This window comes from Stegodyphus dumicola, chromosome 4 (assembly GCF_044657685.1).
Source record: "Stegodyphus dumicola isolate Sdum_Otavi_A_Nest chromosome 4, ASM4465768v1".
Classification (NCBI taxonomy): Eukaryota; Metazoa; Arthropoda; class Arachnida; order Araneae; family Eresidae; genus Stegodyphus; species Stegodyphus dumicola.
In genome coordinates, this window is record NC_140771.1 from 3,387,444 (window position 1) to 3,402,332 (window position 14,889).

A 14,889-nucleotide genomic window follows, 5' to 3' on the forward strand; every position below is an offset into this window, starting at 1 on the left:
AGCCCGCTTTAACATGGTATGGGTGAAAGGACACTCCGACAACGAAGGGAATGACGTCGCAGACCGACTGGCTAATGAGGCTGCCAACAACATCCACGCTCAAACTATAAGAGCCCCTACCCCCGTCTCACTCCTCAAGAAAACTCTGCATAATATCTGTAAAGAAAAGTGGCAAGAAGAATGGAATAGTTGCGACACAGGGAGAAGGACATATAACTTCCTACCAAAGGTAGACACGGAACGTCTTATAACAATAGCCCCACTGACACAGTACATAACGGGTCATGGCCCATTTCCATCTTATTTTATGCGTCATGGCATCTCAGCATCTGACAATTGTGTCTGTGGCATGCTAGGTTCTCCCGAGCACTACCTATTTGACTGCGGTCTAACAACAAACCACCACTTACCACATCCAACGAATGATAGAACACTTTACTATCGTTTCATAATCAAACACCCGCCAGCTATAAGGAGTATCTGCGCAGTTGTACAGAAAATCAATGCCCTAGGGCAAGACATTTGCGAGCCACAGTAGCATGGTACTGCAGACAATATACTCAACGATTAGATATTCGCAGTATGTACACATTCTGTAATACACATTCCACATTCAATTTCGAGCCTCGTGTTAACATGTGCTTTCAATAGCCACCAACTTGCAGAAATAATGTTACTGACATGTTTATCAGTGTAAAGCACTGGGCACCCAATGGAATGATGTGTTATCGTAAATCGAAATATATAATATCCGTACAATGCACGAATGTAGTGTATGCAACGAAATATGTAATTCATGCAAAAGAAGCCCCTAATGAAAGTATGTACATTATGTATTATGTGAACTGAGCATATTTCCGCACAGCGCTACTGCTTTACGCACACGTTACTATGTCTCATATGTTTCTTCTGTGTGTAATATTTGCATTTATGTGCTCTACGTGTTTCCATATGTATTCTATGTGTCATGATATGTATTCTCGTGTGTGTTTTTATGTCTTTATGTTACATAATTACGAGTGTGTTTTTATGCTTTTACGTTTAATTTTGTATATCTATGTGTTTCAGCTTATATGAGTGTTTTAGTGCTTTAATGCTATCCTTTATATTCTTTTTTAAGTTACTTTGTGTTATTAACAACGTCCTATGTAAAAACTACCCAACATCTAGCACCTGTATGGCCATGTAAACTCCCGGTGCAGCCTCACGGGGCTCCAGCGAGCTGCTTCTTCGAGATAGTGGAGGACGTGGGACATATGCCTGTTTACCTATGTTATATGCCAGGCGTCCCCGTCCTCCGTCACCTGTCACCTTGTAAGGATCTTAAGTTTTACTAACGTTTATTTTATTTTAAATCTTTACTATCACTTCTTATTTTCTACTTCCGGCCAGAATTATAAGCGTGAAGGATTTTATGCAAAGTTGTCTGGCGAATGCCAAGTATTTAAGTGTGGCCTTTTTGCCAAGCAGGAGAGAGGAAGCAGTGAGTTCGAAGCAGGCCGCTTACCTTAGAAGTTACGCAGTTGCTATTTGCCTTCCAGGCCAGAGGTTTTAATCCTCTTGATAAATTAAACGTATTGTAGTGTTCACAGTCTCTGTGCTACATACGCTTCCTGTTATTATAAGGCCAATCTTATTCTAAAGTTAAATTAGAGTTTAGTTTTATTTTTATACCTTTTACGTTAGACCCCGAGTGGAGGGTCATTGTATTCCGAAGTACGGAAGTCATTGTATATAAAGAAAAATAAAGGGTCTTGTATACCCTTCGTCTGTATCCTGTCTACTTACTACAATTAGTGAACATAGCTTTAGTAAGCTCTCTGTTCCTAGTCAGGTCATTGTATGTTTCCGAAGAAGGTTAGAAGAAACATTGAACCTGATAACCTGTCCTGTAAGATGATGCAATATAAAAATGCAAGAAAGAAAAATATTTTGAATTATACCATATCGATGCAATGCAGGAAAAAATCTCATTACATATAAAGTGATCATGCTACTCAGAAGGCTAAGGTGGCACACTTTGAGAACATTTCCTTTATTTTCTTGCTTAATAATTAATTTTTCCTAAATACAAATGGTCTTTTTGGACTATTCTTTTGATCTGTGATGTTGTATGCGTTTGAAACATAGGCTCCTGCAGTACACTAGATGCACTTAGTCATCAATAATTTATTTTTAAATTGCTTAAATATTTTTTTTTAAATTTAAGTGTAATTTATAAGAATAAATTTGCAAAATTTTGTAATAAGTACTTATGTATTGCTTAAAACTGTAGTGCTGGGTGCTTATGCAGTGTAAGATGCAGGTAGAAAATAAAAAATACATCATAGATGTAACAAAATGTGTTATGTTTTTGTAAATATTGTAACTTTTAAAATAAGTTAAAAAATTAAAACATAACTAGCTATGTGTAGGAAAGAGCTGAAGTACATATATAAAACTGGCATTTGTACCATATGTGTGTTGTTATGTTTAAGGAATGCCTCAGAATTTAATGTTAGGGCATGAGGCATCATGCACATAATACATTCATTACAGTTAAAAGTAGTGCTTGGAAGACAAGAAATAGGGAATTACATTTATCAAAAGTTTAACTTCTTTTCAAAAATGAATAGCTATACAAATAAGTGTCAGATAATAATCTCAAAGTACTTAATATTTCTTGTAGCCACAATAGATCACAGTAAGCATTTGTACTTGATATGTCATAAAGAAGATAAAGTAATAATTCCCTGGTTCGGATATCTCTATATGTTTAACACAAAATGAAGTTTATTTGTGCTGACTGGTTGACTGATGCTTGTGTCTGGTTGCTAGTTGTTTCATGGTCATAGATTAAATAAATTCGGTTGGCAAAAAGTTCAGGGAACATGCAGATTACAGAGATACAAGATACTCGTAGCTATCCAAACATTTTCAGATATAACGCACTGTAATGCATTATTTTGTTCATAAACTTGCTCAGAGGTGCTTTGAAAATCAGATACAATCACAAATTTTGACACCTTGTTTATGAACTGCTGGTAATGCATACAAGGTATGAATGGTGGAGGGTATGATACTGCATTCTATAATACTAGGTGTAAACCCCATATGATATTGTGTCAAGCATGTTGTACAAAGTTTTTACCATGGTACTGCTAAACAGGAATTTATTGACTGCTATGCTGAAAATGAAGCGGGATTTGTTTAAAAGATAATGCAGTGACTTTTGCTTGTCTATGTTTAATCTTCTTGATACCTCTGCAATTTAGATACCTGTGTTTTGAAATCAATAGAGGCCAAAACAATAGCTGCTTACCAGAGATCTCTGCTGCTTCGGATAGTGTTTCATCATTATGTATGAACACTGATTTTATATCAAAAACTCAATTTTAAGATAAGGTTCTGTTGTGTCTATATGATTATCTTGCATCTGAGTTAGATGTGTGCTCTGTTATTTATTTGTGTCTTAATAGCATGATTGCTCATACTACTAGGGGATTCATCTGTCCTCAGTCTGCTGAAGCTATATTCTCGTCACTACTTTCAACATAAGTGTTAATTTCTCAATAGAAAAATCCATGTTTTCATGATGTCAGAATGATTCCTCAATCACACTTTAAAATCTAGTTGTACTGCTGTTTTGTTCTTCAACAGACATACTGTTCCCTTCTATAAAACATGTGAATAAATAAAATTGCAAAGATTGAACACCAACTGAAGACTATCTCATCTTATATCACTTTTAGGAAATACTGCTATCATACATGATTTTCATATCTGCTATACTCTTAAAAATTTGCATAATCGCCCATAGGTGGCCAATTATGTAAAGTGATGCCCAACCAGCTGTATCCTCCCCCCTCCACTTTTTATGGTCATTAGTTTCCCTTTGTGGTATAGCTCTGGTTAACATATGTTTGGAAATATTTTCAGATCTAGCCTATAATCATTTTTGTATGTTGCTTTTTTTTTTATTATTATTTAAATGTCTGTTTTTCAGAAGCTTCAATATATATTTTACAAACTGCACAATTTTATGCTAAAACAAATGTGTTATTCTTTGTAATTTTTAAACTTCATTGCAATGTAAGGAATGATCATGCTAAAAACCTGTTGCAGTGCCCAAACTTCTTGGCCAGCATTCTAACTATGAATATGTATAAAAATTAATATTAGAAAAAAATCATGCACTGTACATAAAAAATAAAGGAGGAAAAATATTTTTGTTTTATAGATCATATAATTTCTTTTCCCTTTTTTTTTTTTTTTTTTTTTTTTTTTTTTTTTTTTTTTTTTCTAAATATTTATATAAGTATTCTATAGCTAATACTTATAAATAATAAACATTTTATAAAGTATCCATAAGTTGCAATTTTATGTTTCCCATTAATATATTGTTAATTTGGTAGTTAGTATCCTTGTAAGAGGTCATATCTTTTGCCTATATATTTCCAATTTTTTAGGAAATATTAGCTGATGTTCCAGATTATCAGGAAAGATGCTTTCGTTTAGAAAATTTAAAAGACAGATTGGAAGCCATGATTAGTCCTCGCCTAATAGCTGCTTTTAATACACAGTCACTTGGTAATATTATTTTATATCTCCAATAGTTAATCAGTCCATGCTGTTAATCATTTTGCTCCTCTTATCTTTAATAATATTAAAATAATATCATTTTCCTTTCTTCAAATTGCTTTATTATCCTTTTCTCCAAGTTGAAAACTGATTAACTAAAATATAAATTGCTGCATTGCTCTTTATATCTGACATGTTACCCTGATACTGTCAAAGATATAATAAGTAATTATTTACATATAATAAGTAAATGCAAGTTATAATCAGGTTGCAAAAGCAACATGGATTATTTTTAATGTTCTTGTTGAAAGAGGATAAGTAGATCTACATGTTAGCTTTGTATTAATGTCAGTTAGTTGACTATTTGCTTGGTCAGTAAAGAGTTAAGGGATTGTAATTGAACAAGAAGTATATTCCTATAATAACTTCTCAAATGTTCACAGTGTTAAAAACCTATTTAAAACAACATCTTAAATCTAAAATTTACAAGAGCTTTATACCATGAACTGGACCGGATAATTTAATTAGGTCAGACACATATAAAATATAGTATGTTACCTAGTATTAGCCTAATTTTGGTTGAGAGTACCCTGCATTACAAAATCTAAGAGACTCGTATATAATTTTTCTTATCACACCTCTTGAAAGAGTATTCTGATTGATTCCTTTTTGCATTTTTATCACATGGGAATCAAACTTTTTGTGTTTTATATTTAGAATGAATACTAACTTTTATTGAATATAACAATGAAGACACTGGGGGCATATAGAAAGTTAAATTTCATAATTTTTACAAAATCGATCCTTTAAACTTTAAAATGACATGGCATGAATATTTTCCTTATTCAAAATATTTTTGTAATGAAAAGATATATCTGTGGCTGGATAGTTTCAGAAATAATGGGCCACATAAATATTATGCTATATTGTATAGTATTTTAATTTTACTTTTGTTGAGTGTGTAATCAAGTAGTGGTTTCTAAGGTAATTTTACAGTTGCAATCATTATTTTAATTTACTTAATCTTTTTTTAAAGGTGTTTATGGCTTTCTGGTTGGTATTTGATAAAGGCATTCTATTTCTTATATCCAAATGTTTTTAATTTAAGTTTTATTTAAAATTTGTTTTAGATTTTTAAATGATTTGCTTTAAATATAATTTTTTTTAGATTTTTAAATTATCTGTTTTAAATATAAAACTTTGTTTCAAAGATTACTTTTAAATAATATCTATGTACAATTATTTCAAGTTACTGACGTTGCTTTGATGTACATGAAGATCTTTAAGGATCTGAGAAGACTTAGTACTCTACAGAAGCACTATCACAATTTTCAAAAGGTAAGAAGAAAAATGCTTTTAAGGAATGTTTAACTTTATTATATCCACTTATTTTTATATTTTTTTCCTTGATATTTCAAAGTTGTGTAGCTGCTTGAAAAGGTGTTAAGGCCAGACTGGCATTGCATTGGCGTCTTTTTTTTTTTTTTTTTTTTTTTTATTTATATATATATATATAAATAATAATGGACTCTGATTTTTTTTCCTTGCATTTGAAAACAAGGAATTTCATGATTTTCACATAAGGACAAAAATTGTTTGTGGGGCGAAGAAAATTGAAGAAAAGGTATTAGAATGATAATTTTGTAGACTTGCAATTGCCTGAATAAGCACATTTTTTCTGTGGCTCTAAACAGCCAGGATAAAACAGTTCATAACCAGAGTATGAATGCCACTCTTCTGCTACCTGATGTTCATAAAATTATCAGCTTAACTGTTTTAATTTTATTGTTGAAAATTTTAAATTGCAAAATATAATTTATTTTAGTTGTTTATTATTTAATACCATATTATCCACTATTTATACATTTATTACTGTCTAACTGTATTCATCTTATTGAGTCTAATACAAAATATAAATTATTATTGCCCACAAAGTTTTTGAATCTTCACATCATTTTACTGATTTCATGAGAATTCTTATAGATATTCATAAAGCACCCTATTTTAAGATTAAAAAGTAATTTTTAATACTTGATAAATAGTAAAAAGTAAATTATTTATTACAATTTATTTTACTCATTTCTGTAAAAAATGGATTTAAAAGTTCTTCGTGAACATATATTTACATCTTTGGCATTCATTTAAAACTTATAAACTGTTCATTGTATTTATATAATTCTTCTGTCTGCTATCAGTTATATATAACAATTTTTTTAAATTATATATTATAGATGAACTATGTAAATTTATAAAATAATGTTTACCAATAATTTTGCATCTTTATTTGTATCTAAATTCTGTTAACTCTCTTCATTGTCTTCATAAGAAACAGACTTTTTCAAAAAGGAAATAATAGATTAAAAGATATAAAAATACTAAATAAAATAGTCTCATTATTACTAGATTCAGTTTTTTATCAAGTTTTTACACTTAAATTTAGCATAGTGATAATAAAATAAAAATAAATATATTGATGAACTAGGGGGGAAAAAGCTTGGGTTTTTATTTTATTTATTTATTTTTTTCAAAATTATTTGGAAATTTTAGTTAAAATTTATAGTAAGTTTGTATTATAAAATATGACCTTCATATTAATAAAATTTTGTACTGCAATTACTCATTACTGTTTCTTTTCTTTCTTTTATCCCCTCCTCAGAATCAACTCATTCAGCAATGGAAACAAATTGTCGAATGTGATCCAGAGGAAACTCTTATAGATTGGTTGAATAATTTTCATGATATACTACTATCTACTTGGCATTCTCAAGTAAATTTTTGTTATGTTATTCTAAAGATTGAGCTTTGGTAATATATACAATTTGAATTGTTCAGAAAACAATTCAAATTAATTAAAGCAATTTTTAAAAAAACATTATAAAATTGCTATTCAAGAAAGTATTGTTGTGATAAGATAGTGTATGAATTTTTAGGCATTGACACTGAAGTTTCATTCCTTACTTTTATGAAATTATACATATTTTATTTTCTCATTTCATAATTTTGCATCTTAGGCATGTAAGATGTTTAGAATATTTCACTCAACAATTAAAACAGTTCATTTATAGCTATTCACTGAATATTCATCATTTCATTATTATACAAGAGTTTTACCATTTCATTTCTTTCTGCTAATTTGCTCCTTCTTCCAAAAAATAAAAAGTATTAATGAGGCATTGCACTATGTTGCCAAAATAGGAATGTGGCAAACTCTGACATCACCAAAATGTATTTACGTGACAACTTGGTTATGGGAACGGAGCCCTCCAAATCTGACAGTAATTTTTCTGATTAGTGTTTGTTTTTGCATTTAATGCATCCTCCCTTGTAATGAATCATAATGGGACTGTGAAGTTTTCCAGCTGATTTAAAAAAAAAAAAAAAAAAAAAGAGCAGTGTTGCATTTTTTTCGGAAATATGAGGGTGTTTTAACATTAGAAATGCAAAAATTTTGCATTCTATAATAGTAGGCTTTTTAAATTATCAAATATTATGGCAATGCAATATGGAAAATTGCAAACAATATGTTAAAATGCAGAACACTGAATCTGTGAAATTCTTTGTTGTTTTTTACGTAAAAGCAGATAGCTGTGTACATGAGAACAACAGTGTGCACAGTGCCAGATTTGTGCAATTATGTGGTGTTTCTTTGAAGTAAAAGCACAGTGCTTCATATATGAGAAAAACTGTGGAAAAAGTTCATAAGGATTTCTTGAAAAACATTAGTGTTTTATTATGGATATTTCTCACTTTTTTAATTTTGATTGATTGAATACTCTTTTATGAAATTCTTAGTGTATCAGCATTTTAAAAATAGCTGTTTCCTTTTGTGTGTTAGCTTGACAAAAAAATTAGTCACCATCTCCTTGCCAACTTTTTGCGAGAGGGACGCAAGCAAATAATCAGAAAATACCAAAATTTCTAACACCCACCAGTGGCTGAGTAGTTAATTTAATTTGAGTGAACAACTTGCCTGCATGAGTTTTTCATACTTTTCCCCATTCATAATATAAATGTAAGCTAGTTACGCCATCCCATACCTTCACTTAGATAATTCTAGTATGCTTTGCCATCTTCAAAACAAAGATTTATTTCATGATTTTAAAATTTCTATGAGAACAATAATACATGTTTGCCTATTAGAAAAATGTTAACTTTTATGAAAATTTGTAATTTGATTGTTAAAACTGAAACATTTTCAAAGACATTAAAGTTTCAGTTTTCATATTAATGAGTGTTGTGGTTGTCAGTTAACATACTAATGAAAGAATGTTTAAAACTGATTCAAATAATAATGAAGTATTCAGCAAAAGATTATAAGTTAATTATATTTGCTGTTTGATGAAATGTACTTTAAATATAATTATTGCTAAGAGTTAGAGTAATGTTGTAGAATTGCTAAATGTATAAAATATGTGTATTTTTTTCAGTATGTGATATGTTATTTCATTTCATTCATAAAATTTCAGTACTGAAATTTAAGTTATATTATCAAAGTAATACATTACTTAAGTATTATCAGTGTTCACATTTGTATATACCTTTTATTAGATGCATCATTTCACTTTTTTCCTTATATATTTTATGTGGTATATATATATATATATATTCTCCATGTCAAAAAAGTGTGTGAATCTAGAAAAAAAATGTGCCTGACAATGATAAAACCTGACATGTAAATAATAAAAAATATATAACCAGCGAATACACAAAGTAAATCTAAAGTGTTTGGGAAGTATTCTGCCTCAGACGTATATAAGGTATATTGCTTGAACCCCACTTGAACCATTTAAACATATTGGTTCAAGATGTTATATCTTTACCTTCAGGAAAGGCAGCTGTTCATACTGATGAATCATCCAGTCCAGGACATAAGAGCAATGATAAAGTGAGGCAGTGTTGTTATCAATAATTTCAGTAGTGCATCCACAGGCATAATAATTAATGGCAGGTCTAGGATAACAATATTTTTGAAGAAACATGCAGTAGTGAGAGATACTATGAATATGTCATCTTTATCTGTCATTCATTCTTCTGGACATGCAGATCACAGGATACCATTGTAGGATACCAATGTGGAGTGCATGATGTTACTATGAAGTATAATGTGATATGATATCTGGACACTTTTACGAACTTTTTGGAAAACTTGAGGACACATCAACTGTATTTTGCAGCCTAGTACAAAGTGTGAAATCTAAACATCCAGTATCTGGAATGTTCTAATATCCAGACCATCAGCAATTTTTCCCCCTTCCAAAGTGTTATAAAGCTTTGTTCAGACAGGGGCGTAAAGGGCATAAGTGGTTAAAGCCGAGCTCCGTTGCCAAGGCAACCAGTCTGTGCAACATCACAAAATCTGGTTTAGGGCTCGTGGTATAGGGTTCAAAGTTTTCAACTTTATGCCGAGTTTGGGATAAGCGTCGACCAATCAGAGCGAAGCTAAAACGAAGCGTCATTCTGCAGAAGATTTTGCTGTCACAAAACAAGCAGAGCGAACGCGGAAAATCAATCAAGCATGGGAAAGTTGTAGACACATCCACGTATGTGCAAATTTAGCTTCTCTGATTGCCCACGGCTTACAACCCGTTCTCGCAAGTGTGAACGGAATTCCCATATTTTATGCCTTTATGACTATGCCTCTATGCCCTTTATGACTACTTCTGACACAGCCTAATGAAAAATATAATACTCAAGAAAAAAACAAGTGTTCTCTAAAAGTAGTATTTCTTCCAGCTAACTCAGATTCTTGCATGATGCTTCCCAAACTTCTGCTAGTAAAGTAAACCACACTATGACTAATGAACTTCACGCTGGTCAAGTCCACACTTTCACCTCTTGAGTGGTTATGGGCAGAGTTAGCAGGCTTCTGTCTGATGTTAACAATAAGTGAAGATCCAAGACATATTTTTTTGGAGAGGTATGTTGCTCAAACTCCTTTTGTGGCAAACCATTGGAAGAAAGAGAAGGAAGTAAATTCTGAGGAACTTCAGTTAATGTAGAACAAATTGCACTCTTCCCTTAACTTTTTGATATGATCTAGCTTATTATTTTTTGCATTATAGTTATCTTAGCAAAATTAAAGTTTGAATTTTCAATTGTATCAGAAAGAGTTTAATTCTGGAGCTGCATCAGGATCTGCATATGAATGTCAACCAAGCATAAAATGGAATTGCTGAAAAAAAAAAAAAAAAAGGCATAGTCTGAAAATGTGCGAAGAGTATGGCATTGGAGAATCAACAGTGTATTTCATGAAAAGACAGAGGAAGGAACTTTTTAATTTTTGATGGATTCTGACATTTTACTCACAAAAATCACTACTTAGAAAAATCATTCTTTGTGTTAAAAAGTACTATCATGACAAAGTGATGATTGAATGGGTGAGGCAACATCATAATGAGGATAGGCCATTGACAAATTCAGTGCTCCAGTATTGGCCAAGCCAGAATATTACATGAGGAAATGAACTTCAAAAACTGAGTGCCTATATTTGACGGGTTTATTAACCAAATTTGAAAATCGGTATAGTCTAAAGTAATTAAACATTTCAGGCAAAAAACTTCAGTTGATACTGAAGCAGCTGAACAGTTTGCAGATGAATTCATCAAAAAGTTATCTCCAAAACAAATTTAAATAGATGATGAAACTGGTCTTTTCAGATAATATGTGCCCCCAAATACTTTGGTGACCTCAGCAGAAAAGATCCCATTTGTTTCAAGTATTCCAGAGTGAGACTAAGATTTTGGTATGTACAAAAGTTGCAAGACTTTGCAAGTATAAAATTTTCACTGTTGGAAAAAATACACAACCCGGGGCATTTAAAGGAGTAAAGATTTCCACATCATCATCCAAATAAGAAGAGCATTGACTGGTTTGAAATTATTTCATACTTGAACTCCAACACATTTGAAATTAGTTGGTTTACTGGATGACGTGTTTGGCTCATAGTATTTCACTTAAAATTTTCATAAAAGATGACGTCTGCATCTTATTCTTCCATCAATAATATTGTATATCCATCATTCAACCAATGGATATCTGAATGCTGCATGTGGTGAAATGCAGATATGAAGTAGCCTTTTTACAATTTATGCTAAATTTTCTGAACAAAACTTTTGAAATATTTTAGTATCTGCTGTGCAAGGTCAAAGGAAGATGTGTCTGCAAATATTTTTAAAAATATTTGGCATAATGTATGACCAACTAGTGTATTTCATGCTGGTAATTATGATAACTGTGAATTTGGAGGTTTTCGGGTATCACAAGTAAAAAGCAAAATTTTCCAGTTAATGGAATTTATGAAGAAATGCATAGAAGTGAAAATATATGAAAATGTGATAGTAGAAATTAAAATCTGTAGTATAAATTTAAATGCAGAAAATATAGCTACCAGTATTGAAGAAAGGGACAAAGAGGTTGTTAAGAATGAAAAGATTTTGTATGACAGTTTATTGGCACTTCTGAACTTGCCATTTGCAGGACTTGAACAATGGAACTTTGTAACTAAACAAGAAAGTATGTTTACTATAAAATTAATTTTCACAAAAAACAATGTTTAATAAAACAAACAATTTTTGTAAATTTTGATTTCTTTTAGGCATGTTCCTCAAACTTTTTTCAAGTGAGAACCGCTTTTATAAATTGGAATATTTTCCTGACCACCTTATTTTTATTCCCTTCAAAAACAAATATTGTAGCATATGTTATTTACCAGTATACTTATATTTTAAAAATAAAATATATTAAATTTTTATTACACAATTGTATTAGTAGAAGAAAATTTATGTTCATTTTTAGTAATTTAAGGCCACTGGAGTTTAAATACTATTTATCTCATTAACTAAAATGGAATAAACGTTGGAACTCGTATCGATGAGATGGAAGAGCCAACCATTTTTTGCACAGCTTTACTATGTTTGGATGTATGCTGATAAAGTTCAGTCTGAGTTTGGTGCATACATCAAGACGATTTCAGGGCTTTGTTTTTAAGATTGTGATACAGATACTTTATCACACAGATATGTAGAAGAAAAATGAATTGTAATTTTTAAAGTACTATTGTACAGTTCACTTTATTCCATTTTTACTTCTTATGAGGTCCTGCAATTAACCTTATGCTAGGAATTTCATTTTAAGTCTCGTGTCATTTTGGAGCTCAATAACTGTTTTCATTCTTTCAATGACATTTTTTTTTTATCTCTCCCAATAATAATATTTTCTATTAAGAAAATTTCTGAAAAATATCTCTGTTTTACACAACTAACCCATTAACCAAATTTCTTCTCATACTCCTTTATTTTGTAATAGGCTGAAAATAGTCAAAGAATCACTTTGTAGACAGATTAATTTATTTAGTTTCGAAAATATATCCAAAAGATATGCCAATATACTTAGCCCCACATTAGCAGCAAGAATTGCTGTAAAATTTTAGTTAATTTTACTTAGAAATAAGAGAACTTCCTATCTTAACTCCCTCTTTTATTACTTTATTTTGCTCATTATTTAGTATTCAAATGTTAAGAAATTCTCATATGCTGTATGATTGAACAATTTAATAAATTTAAATTACAGAAAAAGAAAATGCATTCTTTAAATTTTACAGATGACATGCTGTCAGCAACTTCTTCCAGACTCATCTGTAATACAAGTGCTATCAGAGTTATTAGTAGATGTGTTAACAAATCTAGATCCTTCTCTGGCATTCTGTATTGATGCAGGAATGAAGCTTCAATCTAATCGTTTGCAGTATTTGATAGAGCTGAAACAAGTAATTGCTTTTATAGTAATTTGATACATATTTTCTCAGCCATATTGGAAATAATTATTTATAAAATGTTGTTCATAAAATTGATTCTCTTGCTTCTAGCAAATGCATAAATATTTTTCATTATGCAAAATATTAAAATATGTTTGCTTACTTGTTTAGAAGTAATAATACTTTAATACAGTAGAATTCCAGTAATTCACAACTGCTTAAGTTGCAAATGCCTGCAATCTATATTTATTTTTTTATGTAAATAAACAAAAATTCTATTTTCAGCAAATTCAATATTGCAGACTTAATGGCAATTTTTTGTTAAATGTATGAGTAAATAAACTTTTTAGTAAACATGCTATAACACATTTGAGTTCAGAAGTCATATTTATTTTATTATTGACTTATTTTGCATTTTCTTCAGTTGCATCATTGCTTTTGTTTTATAGTAAGCACAGATCTTGAAACTATACAAATCTTTTATTTTAGATTAATCGTATTTTTTGGATATGTATTCTGCTGTCTTTTAAAATTAATTCTGAATTTACATGGTTACCATGTGTAAAGAATTTATTTGCCTGCATCTCTTCAAGTGCTGAGTTATATCGTAAATACGTTTTATAGCTGGGTTATTTACATTTTGCACAATAAGTAAGCATGTTTTTATCAATAGCAAACAAGGAGAAATTATTAAAAATATGTAGTGTAGAGATTTTCCTGGCATCAAAAAATGGAAAACATAGTAGAGAAAAACTGGCTGAAGAACATTAATAAATTCAAAATTTCAATTCTAGCATATTTTGTGACGTGCATGAACTGTAATGGATAATCTGTGGATACAATTTAAGAAAAAGTTTTAATAAGCAATAAATATTTTTATTTATTGATTTTTTTCTTTAGTTTAAGCACATAAACATTACTTTGAAAGTAATTTTGCTGGTGAATACACTATTATTTTTCCCCTCAGGAAATGATATATGTTTGTAAAAAATGTTCTTATTTCCTGCTTATTTATCCCTTTCTCTGTGCACAACATTTTTTCCTTATTACTAACATTATTATTACTATTATTGTGTGTATGTATTACTGTATTTAAAAATATAATAGCTTTATATTCTGTAAAACTTAATCAATTTTTAACATATAAATATGTTTGGACAGTTACTTATGTGCAAACAATCCAAATTTAATGTGAAAATTAGATCAGAAGAAATGTAATCAAAACTCTGTAAGACATGAACTTATAAAAGTTTTTGATTCACGCAACCATAGGTGGATTATCAGAATTCTACTTCATGTACATTTTTTGTTTTATTTATATAATTTTCTGGTAAATTAGAAGTACTTTCTGGATATGTTATTATGAGGCCAAGAAGGATCATAATATATGCAATATATGCCTTATGTAAGCCAGATATATAGATTCGTAGAAAAATTGTAGATATAAAAATGAGTTGTTCGTATAAAGGACTTGGGGAAAAAAGTGTTGTATCTCCTGTACAATGATATGGGACATATATCTTTAGAAAGAGGTAATGGGGTGTAATTATTTAAATATTTACTCATTAAGAATCATT

At 30.3% G+C, this 14,889-nt stretch overlaps 1 protein-coding gene across 6 annotated transcripts in view; it reads left to right on the top strand.

The window, feature by feature from the left end:
• The window catches only part of Cog7 (conserved oligomeric Golgi complex subunit 7), an 82,270-nt gene that overhangs the window by 37,741 nt on the left and 29,640 nt on the right, over window positions 1-14,889 (top strand). For all 6 annotated transcript variants that reach the window (XR_015040570.1, XM_035355376.2, XM_085814478.1 and 3 more), the window contains 4 exons: window positions 4,449-4,569; window positions 5,810-5,898; window positions 7,217-7,327; window positions 13,160-13,324. Coding sequence is in view for 5 of the 6 variants with exons in the window: in XM_035355376.2 (XP_035211267.2) it covers window positions 4,449-4,569; window positions 5,810-5,898; window positions 7,217-7,327; window positions 13,160-13,324 (486 nt within the window). In the remaining variant the exon portion in view is untranslated. The remainder of the gene's footprint in view (window positions 1-4,448; window positions 4,570-5,809; window positions 5,899-7,216; window positions 7,328-13,159; window positions 13,325-14,889) is intronic.